This window comes from Montipora capricornis, chromosome 10, assembly GCF_036669925.1.
Source record: "Montipora capricornis isolate CH-2021 chromosome 10, ASM3666992v2, whole genome shotgun sequence".
Lineage (NCBI taxonomy): Eukaryota > Metazoa > Cnidaria > Anthozoa > Scleractinia > Acroporidae > Montipora > Montipora capricornis.
The window spans coordinates 46997735-47020347 of record NC_090892.1 but is presented as its reverse complement, the minus strand read 5'-3'; the positions used below and the strand labels follow the sequence as shown (position 1 = coordinate 47020347).

The 22613-nt window shown below is 37.9% G+C and overlaps 1 protein-coding gene across 1 annotated transcript in view; it reads right to left on the bottom strand.

Annotated features, from left to right (window-relative positions):
• Positions 1 to 347: 347 nt before the first annotated feature.
• LOC138018685 (DDB1- and CUL4-associated factor 11-like) overlaps positions 348 to 22613 on the bottom strand; it is a 28547-nt gene continuing 6281 nt past the window's right edge. Inside the window, exons 2-20 of the mRNA XM_068865373.1 lie at positions 19885 to 20027; positions 19604 to 19635; positions 19217 to 19297; positions 15873 to 15937; positions 15669 to 15769; positions 15209 to 15311; positions 14945 to 14988; positions 14795 to 14849; positions 13201 to 13269; positions 12084 to 12141; positions 8487 to 8579; positions 7371 to 7463; positions 4502 to 4591; positions 4093 to 4156; positions 3878 to 3990; positions 3454 to 3493; positions 3279 to 3325; positions 2932 to 2991; positions 348 to 2612 (exon numbers count right to left, since the gene is read on the bottom strand). Of these exons, the coding sequence (XP_068721474.1) occupies positions 2466 to 2612; positions 2932 to 2991; positions 3279 to 3325; positions 3454 to 3493; positions 3878 to 3990; positions 4093 to 4156; positions 4502 to 4591; positions 7371 to 7463; positions 8487 to 8579; positions 12084 to 12141; positions 13201 to 13269; positions 14795 to 14849; positions 14945 to 14988; positions 15209 to 15311; positions 15669 to 15769; positions 15873 to 15937; positions 19217 to 19297; positions 19604 to 19635; positions 19885 to 20027 (1498 nt within the window). The 3' untranslated portion in view covers positions 348 to 2465. The remainder of the gene's footprint in view (positions 2613 to 2931; positions 2992 to 3278; positions 3326 to 3453; positions 3494 to 3877; positions 3991 to 4092; positions 4157 to 4501; positions 4592 to 7370; positions 7464 to 8486; positions 8580 to 12083; positions 12142 to 13200; positions 13270 to 14794; positions 14850 to 14944; positions 14989 to 15208; positions 15312 to 15668; positions 15770 to 15872; positions 15938 to 19216; positions 19298 to 19603; positions 19636 to 19884; positions 20028 to 22613) is intronic.

The window sequence follows — 22613 nt, the reverse complement described above, 5'->3', positions numbered from 1 at the left end:
ACCATTCCCTGTGCCCAACATTGAAACACAAGAACCATTTGTTTTAGTAGCCAGCCAATAAGACATCAGTGATCAATTTGGAAGGCATGCACTTTCTTTTTTTGGAGGGGGTTGGGGGGGGGGGGGGGGGGACTTTCAGCAATATTGATACAGTTTGCTTCAATATTGATCCAGTGATACCAGTTTCTTCTTTCAAGTTTCAATTATAATAATTAATTTTGTAAAATGACCAAGTTCTCTGGGACTATCTTGCTGGATGTCCATTCATGTACCATTACTATGACTGAGATAGTGGGAAAACAGATTTCTGTCACGATAAAATGGAGTGCAAGCTAGTACACAATATAATGCATGAAATTACTTTATTTTTAGCTTAATAAAGAATTATTTAAAAATGAACCTGAATTTTCAGGAAAAACACATTTTAACTATAGACAACCCTACAAACAAAACTGACTACTTTCAATTTCTGTAACAACCTTGAATAACTTTTGCATCAAAATTACATATTTTCATGTTACTACCTGAGAAATTTCAGCCATTTAATTGGCTAGCTTAAAATTAAAATACCAGCTCAAGAAAATAATTACAGATCTCTCAGGTAGTTCAAAAGCCTGATTTGCACACGATATTTGGCATAAATGCCATTTGCAATATTTCAAAATTGTCCCAACTCGTCCAATATTTTGAAATGGCATTTGTGATGGTTGTATCAGAAATCATATGAATGCGAGTTCATTTCATGATTTATGGCCACGATTGATGTTTTTAAAGATCTCAAAATTGCATGAGCCTTAGGCAAGTGCAATTTGAGAATTTTCAAAACATCAAGAGTGACCATAATCATGAAATTTTTGAGCAAGATCATATTCACTTTTTTATTTATAATCTACTTAACAAAAGTACTCCATTGCTGTGTTTCCATAGCAAATTTCATATTGCACCCATAACCTACAGTATTAATGCATTTGTCATTGACCAATCACAAACATGATATTCTGTAGAGTACACAATTAAGTCAAATATCACTACAAATCAGGCAATTACCCCCACTAAAACAATGCTTAGCATTGAAACAGTTGTTCTGAGGATGAAACATTACTGTTTACCATTATTAATGGCAATAAAGTTTTACCAAGTAAGCAGTAGCACATACATAATAGAGGAACAATGTGGAAATGATAATCTGCAGTTGGTAACTAGGCACTTGCACTGTGAACAAACAATATATTGGACATTTACATGCATGACTAGCCTTTGGATATATTCCATCACTTAAGTAATGTACAAGTAGGCACAAAACTTCACAAAACAGTAGTAAAGGGTCATTTCCTTTTGCAGTTCCCGCTACAGTTGAATCATACTTGACGTAAATATCTTGATGTTTCTAACGTGTAAGGGTGCAAATACTGTAATTTTTTCCCTAATAAAAATAAGTGATATGCTTGTAATGCACAAACCCGATCAGTAATAGTAATGTTATTTCCAACATGTTAATTCAAACCTTTTAAAAACATAATACCACAATAATTATTAATAACATTAACTAGCTGAAAAAACCAATACAATTTAACTAGACTTGACTGACTTGATTCAAAGGAAGATTCTCCTCTGACGGAGTGGAGTTTTTGTGATGAACGACGATTTCGATTTGTGTCAATGGATACAAATAACGTAAATGCTTGAGTAAATGCCCATTGCGCTTATTTGATTTTTGAGGTCATTAGGGGGGTATAGGGTGTATTTATTTGAAGCTAATTATTGTGAGTGGGGTCTTAGTTTAAATTTTTCCATTCCAAATCAAACTGAGTTTTATTAATTTGTAGGTGAAAAAATATTTTCCAAAAACTAAAACTAAAACAAGTATATGCAGTTGTATGTAAAGTGAACTTTAAAAGCCTAAAGGGAGGGCATTATTTTATTTGAAGGGGCAATGATTTAAGCATTTGCGGAGAGGCCGGCAGGGAGATGTTAGCTGTAAAAGCATTGCATTAAGTCTACCGTATTGTTTACTGTATTTCTGCTGTACTTCCACCCTTCAACTACAACACAAAATTTGTGTTGATCATGTTTTCCACTCATTTAACCCTAACCCCAACCAACCGCACACTGCCCATTTTATAACTACTACCCTATTACTCCCCAACAATAATTCACTTTTAATGTATGTAATAATATTTACAGAAATTATGCTTGGTGCTGTGTTTTGAATCTCAGTCACTTCCCTAGTACACAACACTTTTAATACAAACACACGTATGAACCCTACGTGCCAACATGCACTCCCAACTGTACATAACTAAACTAGTTGACCCCTGATTCAGGAAGAGAAATAACCTTATGAAACCCACCCTGTTGAAACGTTACAGTGCTTTTCAATAGTACAGAAAGTTTATTCTTTCAAAGCTACCTAACTTCCCTGTACAGGTACAGTTGTAATCCACTTTACAAGTGTTTTCTAAAAACTACAGTGTAAGAAGGTTCCTGAAACTGATACGCGCAGAACGCCGAGTATTTTTTGGCAATGTTTCTTTGTGTTTTGCTAAGCCATCATCATCATCATCTTCATCATCCTTTCTCTTGTAACTCCACGAGCCAAGTACTCCATCCCACTAGTTAATGATAAAAAAGTTGGATAAAATGAGGCAATCTACAGCTGCTTTTATGAATTTTTAACAAAACAAGAGGTTTTTATTTTTTCTCGCTGGAGTATAAATTTTTGTTGTATCCAAACCATGTATGTCATTTTGGACTTGGATTAATTAAATTTGCAGGACTGAACACCCACCAGCAGAAACTTTATGGAGTTGTCCTTGCTATTAATTAAAAGGTCTCTGATTGATTACTTCAAATCTTACTGGATCTGCAACGGACTACAGTACAGTTCTCAAATGAAGTCAGAGATATTTTATTAACTGTTTATAGACTCACCGAAGTGCTGACAATTTCTGGTTGGTATGGATGCCATGATACGTCACGAACAGTCGATCCCTCATCATAGTTAAGAACATAACTCATCCCTTAAGGACAACTCCTATAAAGGCTTTTCATTGGGCAATACCCATTGATTACATTGGTGCTTAAAACACCAAAATATTTTAATAGTTCATTCATTAACAGTCTTGTTAGGTTCTTTAAACATCTAAAAACAAACCTTAAAACCACCATTGATGAAGAAAAGAAAAAATGATTGTGCACACTCTGTAACAAACCACTATTTCTTGTAAATTAAAAGCACTTAAGACAAACTCCAGCACCCTTTAGTAAAGCAAGGATACATGTCCAGTAAGTTTGGAGATAATTTTGCCTGTCAATGCATCATAAACTGAAAGAGTGAAATTGGAAAACTTATCAAAATAATAGAAAATAAAAGAAGCCATTTTAAAAAGTGAAAAGACTGTCAACATTAACGCTTCTTCATTAAAGTGTAAAAATTAATAAGTCAACACTTACTGACAACAGAGCCTGTAGAGCAGCCAGAGTAAATAAATCGCTAAAGATAAAAAGTACAAGTTTATTGACTTAACCTGTTCCAAAAAATAGTGAAGCATCCTGTCTTGGCATGAATCTGTCTGACCCTCATTACTACATTTGGATGTTTAGTATGTGGTGGGGGGAGGAAACGTGTATCAAGAGAGTGAAGTCAGGAAGGGGAGGGGGCAGACAGGGGGTTGGCCAAAGTGGTCCATGAAAATTATTAATTGCTTCTCTGCAACAGTATGGGTGAATTAAGGCCAGCCAATGCAATTCCCAAGCCTTCTTTTTAAGCTCTATTTCCTTCTGTTGAATACATAATATCAGTTTGCAAGTCTTATTCTAATGATCCTCCCTAGACAATGGTTAAATTCAGTTAGAGCATGATAATCTGCAAGCCTACCTGCCCAGTTGTATGTACTGGAGAGAAGTAACACCGTATAAGTGTGTGCAACACACTGTGACCACGATATGTCATGAGGGAAAAATCTCCGGGAAGTTTGGCTCGTCTCATGGCTAATGAAAATAAGAACATAAGAAACTGAGTTACACGTCAACAACAGTCACATGTTTTATGATCCCCACTAAGCTGTTTCTTCTCTCATAAGTTCAACTTACACTTTCTTGGAACAGGTTGCCAGCGATAGTCCCATCTTTGTCCAGCCACAGCACGTTTTGTAGCCTGAAATAGAGGGATGCATAAAAGCTCCAAAACTTTTCTCAATTAATTCAACTATGCATGTCCAGAATTAATAGTAATGACATGTATGCTTAGTTCTGATAAATTTCTTGAAGTGTTTGTTTTAGTCAAAGCATCCCTGAACTACAGTTTACTGTTACAATTATATGAGCTAACACCACAGCGTTCCTGTTATTTTTCATTACCTTAAGGTATCAGTTACTGTTCAATGCCTATCACTTTGAACTGACCTACATGTAAATTCAATGGCATGTTCAAAACTTGACATTTTCAAGACTTCTTCATAACAAAAATATCTATAGCATAATTATATTCATTGACACTCACAGATATCCCCTCTTCACCAGAAAACTTTCTCATGTCCCATAATTTGATTGTTTGGTCTTTTGAATTTGTAATGAGATGTCGCCCATCTCCCTGTTAACAAATACATATCAATCAGTACTTGATCAAAAACAAGTTACAAATTACTTCAAATACATGTACTGAAAATAATCTCAAGGGTACAGCTGTCCAGGTCACTGAAAGAAGCAAACCTGAAAATTATTTCTATTCAATGCACTGTGCCCTTCAAATTATATTATATTATGCATAAGGCTAAATCATGTTAACCATAATGGGTCATTTAAAGTAATAATAGCCATGGTCACCCTGCTGACTTTTCATCAAAGTAAAAATTGACTTGTTCATAGTTTATGGCAGGAAACTGAATATTTTTCAGTGCCACTGACTTTACCCCAGGTAATTTACATGGGACAAATTTTGATAACTGGAGCTGGGATATGTCATGAGAACAAAATAGTTTCCCTTGACAGCTGTACAAAAGTGATAGCCAAGGAAAATTCATTTCCCCAAGTAATTAACCAATAGATGCCCATACAGCATACCGTGAAGTCATCTACATGTACAAAACCATTTTGCTGCAGATTAACATTGTTTTTGTAGCTGAAAGCACAAAGATGCCGGCCCACTTCAGAGCACTGTCAATAGTGGACGGGTATATTCTGCAGTAATGTTATTTCCAAGATTGTAAATTTTTTTTGTAGTTTGGGATTTGAAATTTCACTTCAGTATTAAGTGGATTTAGAATCCTTTTAAAACTGTGCCAGGTTTTTGATGCAAAAACAGCTTGTATTTTCAAGACAAGCCACAACAACCTCTATCCAATTCGCGGTGCAAGGAAAGCCATCCAGCAGCAGATCCCTTGTTCCCCCTTTGCCTGGTCTGAACTCTTAACATTAGGAGCAAGTTACAGCAAAATGAAAAGAAAAACATTTCTTCCGTAGGATGGTGCGATTACTAGGCATGGTTTGAATGTACATGCCAAAAATTCAAATTTAACTCCTTGGATACAGATTCCAACTTACTAGTCAGATTCAAAATTTGCTTTGTCTCCTAGCATCAGTTATTCATGATTGGCTATGATTAGGTGGGGCTACCAAAATTTAACAAATTATTATAAAAACCAAAAACAAACTGAAATGAAATCATTTTAACCTGAATTGTACTTTGTCCCACAACTTACTTAAATGCTTCCTTGCAGGCGGATCACTTTCAGAATTCCAGATAGATATTGTACATATTGAGCATTACCACCATAAAGCCAATTATCCAACATTTTATACAACAATGCTTTCATGCCTCTGGGCTCTATACTTTGCCCTCTTGTATTCTCTCTTAAGTTAATTAAGTGTAGGGAAAGATCTCATGGATATACCCACCACGAGTCCCCTAAATTAAACTCTCATTTTACAGATTAATTTAAGTCTAAGTGCCCATTTCAGTGATTAGGTATAAACTTTCGTTTATCTCAGTGCTATATCAATATTTAGTTCTAGAAACTGATTTAGAATGGTCATTTTTTTTAGAGCTACATCTATCGGAAAAGAGTTATTGTCCTCACTATGCAATAGGATTGTGGAACAATCTTCCAGACACAAAGACAGAAATATCAAAAGTGACAGCATCCCTTTCTTTTACACCGAAAGTAAAATAACATTTAATTTAAGTTTGATGTCAACATTTACAATTAGATGACTTCAATGTTGTCCTTGGTAGCTTAATGTCTAGTTGATTCACATGTTAAAGGTGAATCATTTGGCTTAGTGGGGCACAAGTGTGATTTTTGAGTCAGTCCAACTTTAACTGCCAGAGAGCAGGGTGACTAAGACCTAGCTAATTTCATTGACAGTCTTAACCAGGTTGGATACAAAATTTGGTTTCATCAACGGAGTTGATAATGTAAATTGGCCACCATACAGAGATTCTGAAAGCTGACGTTTTGAGCGTTAGCCCTTCGTCAGAGTGAATTGGAATCTCTGTACGGTGGCCAATTTACATTATAAACTCTGTTGATAAAACCAAATTTTTGTATACTACTTCCCCACCGATGCAGCACCACAGTTTCTTCAGAAACTACCCCCTTCATTTACCAGGTTGGGTTCACCTCTTTTCTTGGATGATATGGACTTCCAGTCATTCATTCATTCATACTGCCTCCTCCATGAATCTTTGCCCCACAAAATGCATCAAGTTTCAGATGTTAAAGCAGATGACTGTGTTTTTGTACTGGATTTTTTGTCAACATGGTGAAATTTTTCCAGACGGGTAATTTCTGATTCAATTATTCTGAGCTACAGCAAACCATTGATTTGACGGTAATTGTGAAGAAGAGCTCCCCAAAAAACCTGTCGGCCGACTGTCGGTCAACTGTCGGCCGACAGTTGACCCACAGGTTACCGACAGTCTACCGACAGCTAACCGACAGGTTAAGAAAAAAGAAAAATTGTGGTAAAAATGAGCAGTTAACGTGACATAACATTCCGTAATGGTGATGTATGACTCGACAGCCTTCACGTACTTACCAATCGACGGCAAAGTTGAAATTATGTAAAATACTGTTATCAGTTGTTATCAGATGCGTATAGGATATGTCACTTGCGTAAGCTCTTTCACTCTAGTATTCACCTAGATTGGCTATTGTTCACAGTCACAAAATATACTTATAGACATCATCATGGCTTTTTGGCAAAGCTCTCCAAAAATTCTGGCATTATAGCAAATTTGTTTAACATTCTAGAAACTTTTCTTAGAATCAAATTTCAAAATATGAAACATTGACACTGTCTCTAAGCCCTTATGTGCTAGTCTTTCAACTATGTGTACAACACTCAAACTTCATTATTTTTTTCATTACCCTGGGATCAACGTAAGTTATACCATCTGCATGTCCAGCCAGAACGCCAACTGGACAAGGGCAGCTTTCATCCAGTACACGGCGATCCCAAACCTTCCAAGGAAAAGCAAGATGTTTACAGCCATTTTTTTGTTGAATAATAATTACGAAGCCCCGCGATTAAAAAAATTCGTGAAATTACAGTGACATGAACAATACAAGCAAGTGTTGTGAACACAACAAGATGCAAAAATTAAGTGACTCACACAATGTGTCGACAATCAACATCAGGGAGGAAGGGAAACAAACAGCACAATAACTGAAAGAGATGTGCCTGTTGATCCATGTAATGGATATCACTGACAACTGATTCAATAATTCACGTACAAGACTAGTATGAACCTCTTGTGGAAACTGAGAGAACTTCTTTGTCACTACTGTTGTCATATAGACCCACCGCTGCATCTTTTGTTATTTTTTATGTTATTGTAGATGAAGTTGTTCTATTTGATTCAAGGACAAGTTAAATAAAATTTATTTAACACTATTTTAATCGGTGGGTCTAAAACACAGATCACATTCAAAAAGTCACTCTATTGCAGGTCATTGTTTCACCTTTCTGAAAGTACCGGTAACCCAAAATTCTAAATTTGACAAACACTAGGCCTAAAAAGCAACCTTAGCCCTAGGGTTAGCCAAATTGAGGGTTTTGGTTACTTTCCAAAAGGGAAAACAATGACCTGCAACGAGTGACCTGTGGAATGTGACCTGTGTGTTAGACCCACCACTATTTGATAGTGTCTTACTCAAGATCACAAAAATATTGTGATTCAAAATACAAAACTTTTGCAAAATTGCAAAATATGTGCACCTTAAAATTGAAAAGAAACATGTCGTGAAAACTTCATGTAATAAGGTATTCTTCATCAAACCTCCTTCACTGAAGTGACTTGTTTGATAATATTCTTAACCCTTCCTGAGGGTGACTTTACTTGTCAATGGGGCTCATGCCAGCTCAGGGATGAATGGGTTGATAATGATTATCAATAATATCATCAATAATTACCAGTAAATATTACTATTATTGGTTTTCAGATACCCAGTAGTACAAAGCAGCCACAAATCATTTTTCCTTACCTTACAAAGGCCATCATCTGCTGCTGATATCAATATTTGAGAGCTAGCATCTGCAAATCTCACAGCATCCACATCATCCTCGTGTGCATGAATCTGAATGAAACATTTAATGCACTATCACTGTATGAAAATTAACTAGGCCAAGATTTTGTGACATTCTTGATGAGCACAATGAAATTTTGTGATATGTGATTCAAAGGTCACTTATTTCTCAATGTGGGGAGCTTGGATGGCGCAGTGACCAACGAAGAGTGCACTCAGTCAACTTCTGTATCCCTGGATTGATTCCATTGACCCATTGACTCCTGGGAGTGAGCCTTGATACATTTTATTTTGACTGTCTAACGCCAGAAAATTTTACTTGTCAACTGGGGGAATCCTAGGGCGCCTGATCAGAGGTCAGTGGGTCAACCAGTCAAAAAAATTAATGTCCCCTTATTTTAATAACCCATTGACTCCTGGAAGTGAGACTTGACAGACAATTCACTCACCAACTGGGGACGTCCTAGGACGCCTCAGGGGTCAATGGGTTATATATATATACATATATATATATATATATATATATATATATATATATATTTATATAGACAAGGTTAATTTGGGAACAGAAATCAGCACAACTAAGCAATTAAGTGAAAATGTGGCTCAGCCAGGAATTGAACCTGGGTCTCCAGATTACCTCACTGCTTCCCACACCTGATCCTTAACTTGGTCCCTACCTCACTGTACTATATATATAGTATGTATATAGTATATATATATAGTATATATATATATATATATATATATATATATATATATATATATATATATGTGGACGAAGAAGACAAATAAACTACAAGTTCATCCCTACAAGCCTGTATCGTGGTCGCCCACGGGCTTGTAGGGATGGACTTGTAGTTTATTTGTTTTTTTCTTCCACATATACTTCGCTCTACCTCTATGTATTGAGCACTGTTTTACGAAAATCAAGTTTCATACTTTATATATATATATATATACATGTATATATACTTTATTAAATCTCCAATGAAATGGCTTTTCAGAAATAATTATAAAAACTAACTAATAAAATACTACTAAAATATGAATAAAATCGTGTAAAATAATGACTATTGTTCAAGAAGTGATAGTATTTAATTTAATCAGAGAAAGGCTGTTCCAAATGGACGTTGCAATTCTCAAACATGAAATGAGTTTTTCTTGAATGATGTTCTTTTCAGGAACTCATTTTCAGTCTCATTAGTTTTTTTTATTCTACTTCATTTTGATTCTTGTTCAGAGGTTTCATTAAAATTAATCGAAGTTGGCAGATGGTTTGACTAGAGTAACCGACTGCTGTCATCGTCAAAATGAATTTTAATCTTTGGTTTGAAAGAATTATCTTTCTCTTGAATTACTATTTTAATCAGTTCAGTTCCCAGTTGTTCAAAAGGTAGATAATGCTAGCCACCTTTTGAACAATTAGGGCCAGGAAAAAAAGGCAGCCAACTTCTCTGTCAATCTAGCTATCTGATTGGCTAATTTGCCATTGTTGATAAGAGTCTAGACAACGCTGCTTGCATCGTGCTCGCGTCAATTTGTCACGCAATGTAATAGCCAATCAGCAAAGGTCAAATTGGGAAATAAAGCAATCATATTGCGAGAAAGTTCTAGACAATGCTTGCTCTTTCTTTTTGTCATGCTCTAAAATAAAAACTTTCTTTGGCGTTGAATATTGTGGTAAAAAACAAATCGAAAGTGGCTCAGCGTTGTTTGTACTCTTATCGACAATGATATTCGTCGTCACCTTGGTCAAAATTTGTTGTGGACTCACAAGGTGCACAACATTTTGACCACCATGATGACGAATATTGTTGTCGATAAGAGTGGAGACAACGCTGAATCAATGCCAATTTGTTAAGTAGACAAAACTGCCGGTATTTGTCGGCTGTTGGTGCTTACTGAAACCACCACTGTTGCTATGGGAGAGGGGCTGGCATTCTAGTTAGAGCACACACCTTCCACTGGTGTGTCTCGTGTTCTATTTCTGACTTGCACATTTTAGTTTGAAGGTTCTCTACATTCTCCATCATGTGGGTACTCTGGCTTTCCCTTCTCTCACACAAAAACTCAACATTTCACTTGAACTGCCTGTACAGTATTGATTTCATTTGCAGTCTCCTATTAATCATGCACTTGTACTGAGTTGTATACCCTTGATGCATGTACTTTTAAATTCCCTATGACCCTTATTTTTCCCCTTTTTTTTAACTTTTTGTTTAAGTATCTGTGGTGGGGCTTTGATTTTTGGCCAAGCCAGTTGGGTCCTGAAAACTAATAATGTCAAAGAAGTCAACAATGTATATGCAATTCCATTCTGAATCGCCAGAACATTCACAGCATCCGAAGGGTAACTATCGTCCCACATTTCTATAAAGACTTCACAAAAAGCTCTAGATTTTCAGCTAGACTTCTGTGAATAAGTTACTTCTTTGAGGTCATTAGTTACCAGGGTCCAACTGGCTCAGCTAACGTTTTTTTTGCATATAAATCAAATGCCCACTAAAGCACATGATCATCCAGCGATCTGGGGAGCAGGGCTGGTGTAGTGGTGAGAGTACTCGCCTTCCACCAATGTGGCCCAGGATCGATTCCCGGATTCTACGCAATATGTGGGGTTGAGTTTTGTTGGTTCTCTACTCTGCTCCGAGAGGTTTTTCCACGGGTACTCCGGTTTTCCCCTCTCCTCAAAAACCAACATTTGCAGGCGTAGTTCAGTTGGCTAGTGCGCGGCTTTTGGAGCAAGGGGTCCCCAGTTCGATCCTCGGTGACTTCAACGTCTGTTTCCACCTTCCTCTGATCCGTGTAGCTAATATTAGCTTTAAATATCCATCAAACAGAGCACTGACAGAGGGAGGGGGGGTAAAAGGCGCACCGTCGGCTTCCATTGATACCAGTTTCGTAACTGAAGGAACTACCGACGTTAAACAAATTGACTTTTGACTTTACTAATACTTTACATTATGAGGGAAACGTTTTTGAACTACTCCACTCCACGCAGTCACTATACATGTAGATATTTAAACGAAAAGTTAAAAACCGGAAAAAAATAAGCGTATTAGCATACAAGAAAAACATGCTAGGTCTCATTACTCTTCTTTATTTTTATAACTGTCAATTAAATTTTTATAATATATATTATAAATTCAAATGTAACTTCAAATTAATTCTACTTTCAACTGAAGATGGTCGTTGCACGACCGAAACATGTCTTGCAAATTTAATTTCAAATGTGTCGTCACTTTTATAAAAATTGTTGTTAGTCTGCTTCTTTCCAACTCTTCTTTATCAAATAAAGAAAATTCTCTAATGAGGAGTGTTTTATCGGCCGGTTTAAAGCTCATGCATGTGCCATTTTATCGGTGTCTTGGTAGGCTGTTACGTTCATAAATTATTAATGCATTTTTGAAATTGCTGTCAAACACATCTCGCTACATGGGCATTATTCAACCCTAATTCAACTGTCAATTAAATTTTAAAACAAAAACTTAAGCTACAGTCAGAAATGTTCTACATCATTTTAGCAATGATATACTTGAATTGCTCACTCACCCTTAAAATTCGTTGATCACTTTCCCGGTCATAGACATATAAACATGCATCATTGGCTCTAAAGGTACAATATAAATATAAAAGTACAGACAACAAAATTTGTACATGATATTATTTAATTTTTGAAAGGAAGGAACTCCCTGGCCAAAACCTGCCAGGCTTTTCATTTTACTCTGTATAATGCCAGATGCCAGACGATTTTACTCATCAATGGGGAACCCCCAGGAGTCAATAGGTTAATCCAACGTGAGTTTCATCTTGTTAGAGGGGACTTCCTGCTACGGTTATGCAAATGGCATGGGAAGGCTATTTGCATCAGTGGAAATAATATTCATCTTCTGCACTGAATTACTCACTGATTAACCCTTTGAATCCCAAGCCGGCCTGAACCAGCCATACTTAGTATTTTTACTCTGTCTAATGCCAGATGATTTTTCTTGTCAATGGGGAACCCCTGGGAGTCAATGGGTTAAATAACTACAACAAAAATCATTACAAATTTAAAACGCAAGGTTAAATGATTAAAAATGCACCAGCACGACCCACTATTTGGAGGACAAGCAAAAAAATTGTGTTATTGTGGAAATAAATTCCACTTGTAGTTCCTGTTGTTGTAGTTGTCAATAATAATAATAATAATAATAATATTATGATTATCATTATGATTATTATTATTATTATACTATAAAGGAGGCAGTGTGGCCCAGTGGTTAGGGTGCTTGCCTTGAGATCCGGAGATTCCTGGTTCAAGACCTGCTATGACCACTCTTTGAATTTGTTCCTGGTAGTCCCTCGTTCAACTTCCCAGCTGCACTTGTAAATAGCCAACTGGTTTGCCTATGGCCAGTTGGGATTCTTAACAGTTGTTGTTGTTGTTCTGTTCCATCATTTCGTTAACTGTGTTTCATTGGCCCTAAAAAGCTCCTATGGGGAGCGGTCAATTAAGTATGTATTGTATTGTATTATTGATGTTAATTACTCCATCAGAAACCGATAATTATAGCTCTTGGATTGCTTTACGGAAGATGACAAAAAAAGTTTCCCTTTTAGACCTAAACTCAACTACTACAAGAATACTCTTAAGGTTAGAGTTAAGCTTACGTGCTTCATAACTCACCCTGCCAGGATTTCCTTATTGTCATGTGAAAATTTAATCGAAAAGGCACAGAATCTCGAGTCCTCTGGACTAGGGTAAAATGAGAAAAACTATTGGTAAGCAGTTGAAAAGTGAACCTTTTGTTGGAAGATAAATCTTACGAGCATCCAGCTTTAAGGATATCTGATATTATTTTACACTAAAACAGTGGATAGTTAAGCATTGTCCTTTAAATAACTATTTTTTTCTCGATTTGACTGTAATGCAATGTTCGGTTAGTAAAATATTTCATTGTATTTACTCAGATTATTTACTGGCTGCTTCAGTTTATAGTGTGGTCTATGTCTGGTCAACTTCAGTTCAAAAACCCCGAGAGCCCAGCCCGTGACCGGAACGCATGACAAGCCGTTGCGGTACATACACAGTTACTGTAATCATACTTTGTGAAGGGCTTTTGTCGATGGGCTTATCTAGCCTGCAAAGCTGCCGGGGGAGAGGAAGGCAAAGCGCAGATGGAAGAAGGGGGACATGATAAAGAAGTAGCTTCTTCTAAATAAAAAAACGAATTCAAGACTAGAGTGCAAAAATTGATACCCTATTTATGGCCACAATGGCTGAAAAACCCTACCCTTTGGGGCCGCACATACCTATATAACCCCTTTTTAGGGAGTACCCCCCGGGGCTATTGCCTGCTGCTATCATGGACCGAGATTGACTAAACCAGTCAGAAAGCTAGAAACACGACATCTGAGGTAGAAAATATAATGACAATAAATTATTAGAATTCAAAGAGAAAGTCCACGTATACAGGTGACATCAATGTGAGCACTCTTATGACTTCGAGTACTGTTAGGTTGGCACTGCCAAGGTTTTACTCCTAAAAGATCAGTGTTTGAGCAACTGAACTTAATGATAATAATAATAATAATAATAATAATAATAATAATAACAACAACAACAACAACAACAACAACAACAATAATAATAATAATAATAATAATAATAATAATAATAATAATTTATTTCAAGATCGTAGATTAGACTCCTTTAAAGGAGAACTCAGATGTTTCCCTGAGCATCCCCAAGTCGTGATAGACAAGAAGATACATTCCTCACAGCCCCGTTCCCTTTTCTCTGCCAAGAGCAGGGCGGGCACCTTACAATAATAATTATGGGCAGAGAAAGGCCCTTGGAATGAGGTTGATTTCCTCAATCATCTTGTCACATCATCAATTTTGTTAGCGTTAAATGGCTACTCCTGTCAGAATCAGAGCTGGTGAGATGCACTCAAGAGTTAAAGGAAAGGAAAGGAAAGGAACTTTTATTTAAGTGTCTAATCTTCTAGCGCTGTAGAGCAATAATCGGGGACACTGTAAATTGAAATTAACAAATCAATGCAACTCAAATCAAATTTTGGTTTTTGAGGAAAGGGAGAACTGGAGTACCTTGAGAAAACATCTTGGTGCAGAGTAGAGAACCAACAAACTCAACCCACCTATGATGCCGAGTCTGGGAATCGAACCTGGCCACATTGGTGGGAGGCGAATGCTCTCACCACTGCCACCATCCCAGCACCCCATTACATCTACCATTACTACATGTACCGGTATTTCACCTTAAACACAGAGCAGCGTGTGTTTCATGATCTCTATAAATGTTACAAAGATGAACTGAAAAAAGAAAGATGAAGAAAATAAGAAAAAACAGTACCAGTAATTGCTAACACAGATCTGAGATACGGAAGAATACAGAATCTAAAACTCACCGTAGTCTGACCAACTAGAATAGATTAGGTACTGTTGATCAGGGCTAATAAAAATGAAGAAAGATAAAGAAAAAAGTCATTTGGGTATTAAAGATCTAATGGAAATCTTTGATGATAATTTTCACTAGCTAATGTTTTTCTTCCACATGGTTTTATGCTTACTATAATACTGAATCTAAAAAAACCATAACTTGCTAAATTATGTCTAAAAAGGTATAGTTATTAACAAGGACTGGTAATGCCTGTCAAAAATACTTGCTGTACCTGTAATCAGTATCGATTATACTCCAGCCAACATCTCTGGCTATTATGTCACGAAACTCTTTGAACTGTCCATTTGTTGTATCATATAACCGAATGTGCTGATCTGTTAAAGAGACATTATTTTAGAGTAAAAGCAATTTAAGACTTTTTACAATTGGTAGTTAACATTAAAGCAAAGCATCAAAACCCCGCTAATACAAGCAATAATGAACCTAGTTCAATGGTAGAGCATCCGAACTAGTAATCGAAAGGTCGTAGGTTCATCTCCTGCAGAGAAGCACTCAGATTTTTTCCACAGATCTCAGAGTCACCATCAATAAAAGGATGCATTTTTCTTCAATAATGAACAGCTTACCAAGATTATAATAGATCAAAACATTATTAAGTGATAATCAAAGGAATTATGGGGAATTATGCTTTTAACTTTACGACCCAAAGAAACAATGTTACATGTACATACCCTGACACGCTGAAAGAAAGACATTCCCATCAGAAGAATATCTGCCACAAAATAATTTTTGATGATACTGGGCTCTTCTTTCCATCTTGTTGGGAATGAAACTGCGAAAAAAAAAAAACAAAGGGAAATCTATCATTTAAGCCAAGCCTATCACAAAAGATTTTGATGCCTTCAATCATCCTCTTTCCCAAAACCAAACCTTACTTGGCATAAGCAGAAGCTTTGTCACTTTGGGTAAAGTTGGGATGATGATGAAGGTAACTCTCCCTCTAAAAAGAAAAAAAAATAATGAGTATGTTTCTAGATCAAGGCAATAATTATTATCGTTTTAGTATACACATGTATCATATTATTATTTAAAGTTAAAAGAAATCTTATATTTTCTGGATTTCTACAGGTAGCCCAGGCTCTGCAAGTGACCGTTTGAAAATACTAGATGTGAAGCAGTGATTTCGGCACAAATAATCTTGATATGAATAACAATAACATGGCCTCCAAACTTCAAACATGTTTTCTGGTAATCATTTTTAGTGTCTGAAAGACCTAGGTACTGACATAGCCCTTCACTATAAAATGACAAGGTAGGAGGCATTCTTTCAAAGCTACATGTACCCTGGAATCTGGACCAAAATTGCAAATAAAATCCCTCAAACGAAAAATTATCTTGCACAGAGCTACAGTACTGGCTGCAGGAATAACAGCATTACACACATGTATCATGTTTGTAAATCTGCCACACTGCATGCAATTTACACGTAAATTATGTGAGCGCTATGCGGGAGTAAAAGAAATACACTAAATTGCGGGTAAATAGGTAATTGCACACAAAGTCTTCACAGAACATGCAAAATTTTACACGCAGAGTTCTGTATAAAAAAGGACAGAGTATTTACCGCGCTGTACATACTAGCACTAATTTTCCGATTTTTCTCAAAGAAAAATGTTGCATGTCTTAAAGCACTACTGGTTTCCAAAGAATTACCGGTATAAAATAATTATTTCAACTTTGCATTTCAAATTTTCGCAAAAAGTGTCCACTTTGGTTGATTATTTCAAATACTCAAGGCTTAAATGACAGTTTTGGCTGGCACATGTGTTGTCTGAATATCACGAGTTGGCCCACCATACAATGTACATGTATGCTTGCATTAGTTTACAATTTGTGTGATGTAATAGGTTACCATTGCAACATGAAAGCTCTCCACAAACAACCTATAGCAATATTTCTTGTTTACAAACATTGACCTCATTTTTCTTTGATATTCACATTTTGCCAACTATGGAACAAAATAAGTCATTGTTTCAACAGCCAATTGGGTTCTGGTTGGCATATTAATAATAATGGGTGACGTCACAAGAAACATCCCTATATTTCATATTTACCGGTACTTGCCTATATCTCAAAAATGGAGCAAGGATGGAGCAAGGAGCAAGGATGGCACAGTCGGTTAGTGTGCGACCTTGGTGCAAGAGGTCCCGAGTTCGATTCCCGGATCTCACATCCTTGTTTGGACTTCTTTCCTTTCCGTGTAGCTAAGCAGCTTTAAATACCCGTAAAACGGAGCACTGATGGATAGGGGGAAGTAAAATGAGCGCACCGTCGACCTCAGGTTTGTCAGTTGAATTACTGTTACGAGTTATCGACGTTAAATATGGTTACTTTACTTTACTTTACTTTTAAATTGGTAACCCTCATTTTTTATTGTAGAATAGTAATTAGCAATCAGAGATAAAACTATCAGCAAAGTGTTAAAAAATTCATGGGAGCCAATTCAGAGCTGCCCTAAATTTTCGAAAAATGTAAGGCAGCCCTGAAATGGCTCCCATGGATTTTTTGAAACTATGCCAATAATTCTATCTCCGATTGCTTTAGAATTACTATTCTATTTAACGATAAAAATTACGATAAAACATTTCGCAAAAGCATATTTAAAATTTGTAGACGACGTTTGGCTAACATCAGTATCAACTCAAAAAGTGAAAGATAAAAAATGTTTAAATACTAAAAAGTCAATAGGTGATGGAATGTTCTTTAAACAAAGAGTTTTGCGCAAATGCAATCAGTCTGCGTGTTGAGACTAGAATTGTGTTCCTTGATTAAGACCATTTCATAGACAAGACAGTCAAATTTTCCTTGGCATTTTTTTAGAATGCGGAACTGGCTTTCTTTGAGGAGGCTTGTATCCCCATGGGCTGTCAAAAGTGTTTGCCAATCACAGAGTTTTTATGTTTAACATTACGTTGATGAAGGTGTTGAGCCGTATAGCAGACATAATCTGAATCACACAGATCACATGTAAAAGAATAAATAACGCATTGTTGATTTACGATTGGAGGCTTGATTTCTCTGGGCTTGAGGTCGGTTGTAGTGCATTCTTGATTGAAGGCTTCAGTCGTTGAGGATAGAGCAGATGCGCGATGGATCATTGTTTTGAGCAAGCAATCTTTACAGCGCTTGTCTGTGTGGCTATGAAAATGCAGCAACAAGACAGTGTTTGTTGGCTTTCTATATACTTGTGTGTCAATCTTTGTTCAGTTCTTGATTATCTCAATGTCGATAAAGGAGATCTTGTTATCAATAGGAAGCTCCATCATAAAAGGCAGGGTAGGGTGGAGGCTATTAAGAGTAGTGAGAAAATCAATTGCAGTGTCGGTGCTGGGCATTCTGACCAAGGTACATGTATCATCAACATATCTCTTGTATAATGTGGGCATCACACCATTGCGGGTAAGCTTGTCTTCTAGGTGGCAGAGGAAGACATTGGTCATTACAGGGCCAACTGTCGATTTGTTCATACAGCTGGCCATTGAATTGGAAAAGCTGGTTAGTAGTGGCGATCTTGAGAAGTTTTGTGAGTTGATCCTTTTGCAGGTTAATTAAGGCCATAAGTTTGACCAATCATCGGTAAATGCTTTTTCGACTAAGACGATGATCTCATTTAAAAGGACGTTAGTAAAGAGGGCATCATAAGAGACCAGTATGTGAGTTGCGGATTTCTTCAGAGAAGCGACTGGCATCGGTAATCGTAATCGACTGTTCGTCTACAAACATTTAATATGGTCTTACGAAATGTTTTATAGCAATTTTGTTACTCTTAAATGTTTCTACAATAAAAAATGGGGGTCACCAAATTCACTTTTGAGATTCAAGTAAAGACGAAATATAGGCTGTTTTTGGAGAGCTTTCACATTGCCATGGTAACCTAATGTCACAATATGGGGTGCATTTTGTTAGGCAATAATTGGTGTTTCATATGGTACTATTATTATAATAACATTGCTGTTACATGAAACAATATGTTAGTTATAACCCATGTAATAAGGTCTCTTAAAAGTGGTGAAACTGGTTCCAGCTACCTTACCTTGAACTACTATGGAAAATGATCGCTACTTTAGGAAAGGTTTTTATTTCTTGCCTTAAATCAACTAAAATAATTATATACTTTATTGGAGTTTTTATGAAACGTGTGACCGTGAATCATTGACAATGCGGCAAGATTGTCATTTGGGGTATACTGATACCTTAAAGAAAACAAGTACTTAATTACCATATGAAGCCTTGCACAAATATTATGATTGGTCACATTCTGACCACTTGATAAGACGGTGTCTTGTTTAAATGTACTTTCCTGAAAAGGAACCAAAGTAGCAATAGTCAATTTAAGAAAGAGGTTGATCAATTAATCAGTCAGCAATGAAATAATATTATATGTCCTTTCCCCTTGGGAGTGAGACTACTCTAACGCCAGATGATTTTACTCGCTAATGGGAGGGCAGTTTAAGAATCAATGGGTTAATAAATTTTATGATTGTACCTATCCTATGGACCCTCAGGAAACTTTATTATCTACACTTGTTTGTTCAAAATAATAAATAAATGTACAATGTACTAGAGTCGCTTGTGTAATAATCAACTGAGACGAGCATATACTTACGTCGACTGAGGATGTACTTGGATTTGGATCAGCTGTGAAAAAATAATTATGGATGTTGGAGATAATACAGAAAAACACTCAAAACAGAAAGTGATTTGTTGATTCAAACAGACAGAATGGCTTTTTCATAACCTCTACATCTGGGCCTAGTTTTTCGAAGCAGGGCTAATAGGGAGTGAACACAACTCAGAGGTTGCTCAGGTAAATTAAGCAAAGAATGGTGTTCACAACCTTGCTTTAAACAACTCCGCCCAGAATTTTATATCAAGCTGTACACGTACTCGGAGGACTAGGAACATTTCCATCATGGAAAGCAAAATCGTCGAAACCATCATCATCATCGTCATCACTTGATGACATGCCATGAATGAGGTGGATACCCCTGCCACCTTCAGAACTGGCTTGCACAATTCGGGCTTGGCCGCTATGGAAAAAATAAATAAGTGAAGATGATGGTGAATGCTTCACAAGGGTTGCGGATTAGATCCAAAAATAGATAAATGTTCCTGTGAATCTTGGAAAAAAATAGCAACAAATAGCACAACTATATAAATAACTAACTAAATAAATAAATAAATAAATGAGTAAATATAATATTGAACACTGCCTTGTCTGCCTTTGCTTCTTGTTCGCGTCTTTTGAAGTAGTCATCCATTAATGACATGACAAAATTCATACCCGTGAGTGTCGAGAGACCAAAAACATGCGGAAGACCCCCCGAAGCACTACCATCCATTACTTCAGAAGGAGAAGGAGTTATCCTCAGTTGTACAAAGAATTTTACCTAAAACCACTGCGGATTCAGTGATACAGAAGGGTTCGAGACTCGTACATCTTTACGGTCTCCCAAAAACCCAAAAGAAGAAGTTAGCCATGCGTCCAATACTATCTGCCACGGGAACATATAATTACAAGCCTGCAACGTGGCTGGATGAGAAATGGAAACCCTTGTCCATCAAGCATTGCAGAAAGAGCCTGGTTCAATGAAGAACACAGTCTCAACATCACGAAGTCAGATTTGATAGAGCTGTTGAGAATTGCCACGAAACATCAGCTCTTTCAGTTTGAAGGAAATCTGTACCAACAGGTTGATGGTGTTGCCATGGGTTCGCCTCTGGGACCCCTCATGGCAAACGCCTGCATGTGTAATATCTTCGAAAAACAACTGGAAACAGAAAACAAGATGCCTGACGTCTACAAACGCTACGTTGATGATACACTTAGCGTAATGACTGATGTTGAAACAGCTTCAGAATTCTTAACGACATTGAACAACAGTCATCCTTGGAGTCATCAATGGAGGTCGAAGAAAACGGCAGGCTTCCCTTTCTGGAAATGGAAGTAATGAAGAATGGATGCCGGCTAGACGCAAAGGTGTCCAAAAAAACTGATGGACAGTGGGCTACTGTTATACTACCACAGCCACGTGGATGGGAGATGCAAACACTCACTACTGAACACCATGCTTAACCATGCATTTAAGCTCTAATCTCCATGGAATTTTGTTTCACGAGGAATGTGAACGCCTACCATCCGCCAATTCATTGATTGAAAAGTGTCTGAAGACTCACGTACGCAAGTATCTGAGAAGCAAGAAGCTCCAATCAGAATCATGCTGCCCTTTAAAGATCAAAGATCTGCAAAAGCAATACGCAGACAACTTGGTGACCTCAGTTGAAAGGTCAATGAAGATATTAGCCCGGTGTTCACAAGTCGGAAGATCAAGGATGAAATCAAAGTAAGGGAAGACAAGCCTCCCCTGGTGAATCAGCAATGCGTGGTGCATTATGTTAAGTGTGGCCTGTGTGATGCAGGATATGTCGGTTATACGTGCCGTAAGGCTGTTACAGCCAGGGAGTGGGTTGTGAGGCTGGCTTCTCACAACCTCTTGAAATGCTCCCAATGGCATGCGACTCTAAGAGCCTCTGCCTCTTCTGGACTCCGTGTGGTGGAACTGGCACCAGCAACAGATGAAGGGGCAAAGGCAAAGCCACTGGTGCCTTAAAACCAGTTGCCCAGGGTAGATGGGGCTCTTAGCCTGTGAAGGCAGCCCATCTAGGGGAAGTTAAACCCTGATTTCAAACCTCCGCTGCCTTGCGGCTATACCTGACCTCAGGAACGCTTCAGGAGTAAACCTCGAGGACAAATCCGGAGTGGAGCCCCTACGGCGGATGGCAGGTGCTCAGCACTTCCTTCCGGCAGCTTCTGCAGTGGAACTAGCCCCAAGTTGTATTGGTTCTTCCTTTCCCTTGAACCCAGCCAGTGACACCGAGAGGGGGACACTGTTGTATGGGCAGCCCAGCGTCTCCTTATCTTCCTGCCCAGGCCTTAGCGCAAACTGGAGAGGGCAGTACAGCGGTGTCGCAAGACTCTGGCACAACACGGGATGAGGCAGTCTACTGGTTCTAAGCTCCAACTGATTGGTGTAAGAAGGAGCACCAGGGGTCTTGTCCGACTGTGGGAGAAGCCCCTACAGCTTCATTGGGTGGTTACCACCCGCCTCAAGCTGGGCAGCCCCCAGCCAGTAAGGTGCCGCCCCCTTATTGCTTGCCTGCTCTACTGGGTGCATAGGGCTTGGGGACCCTCCGGACAAGCGAGCAAGTACTTGCACCAAGAAGTCAAAAGCAAAAAACTACGAAGACTCCAGCTCTTCAAATCGCAAGCTGGAACATTCACACCATGTGCCCTGGTCTCTCTGCTGACCCTCAGCTAATGGACGACTCCTGCAAGACCGCCATCATCGACAAGGAGCTGGCACAACTCAACATCGACGTCGCCTGTCTCCAGGAAACCAGGCTGGCCAACAGTGGGAAAGAGACTACACCTTCTTCTGGCAAGGCCTGGCCCAGGACGAGCCAAGGCAGCACGGCGTAGGCTTTGCCGTGAGGAACTCGCTGATTGCCACCACAGAAATCCCCTCCGGAGGGTCATCTAGAATTCTTCCCCTTCGCATGAAAATGTTGGTGGGCTTTGTGAACATTATATCCACCTATGCCCCGACTCTGACCAC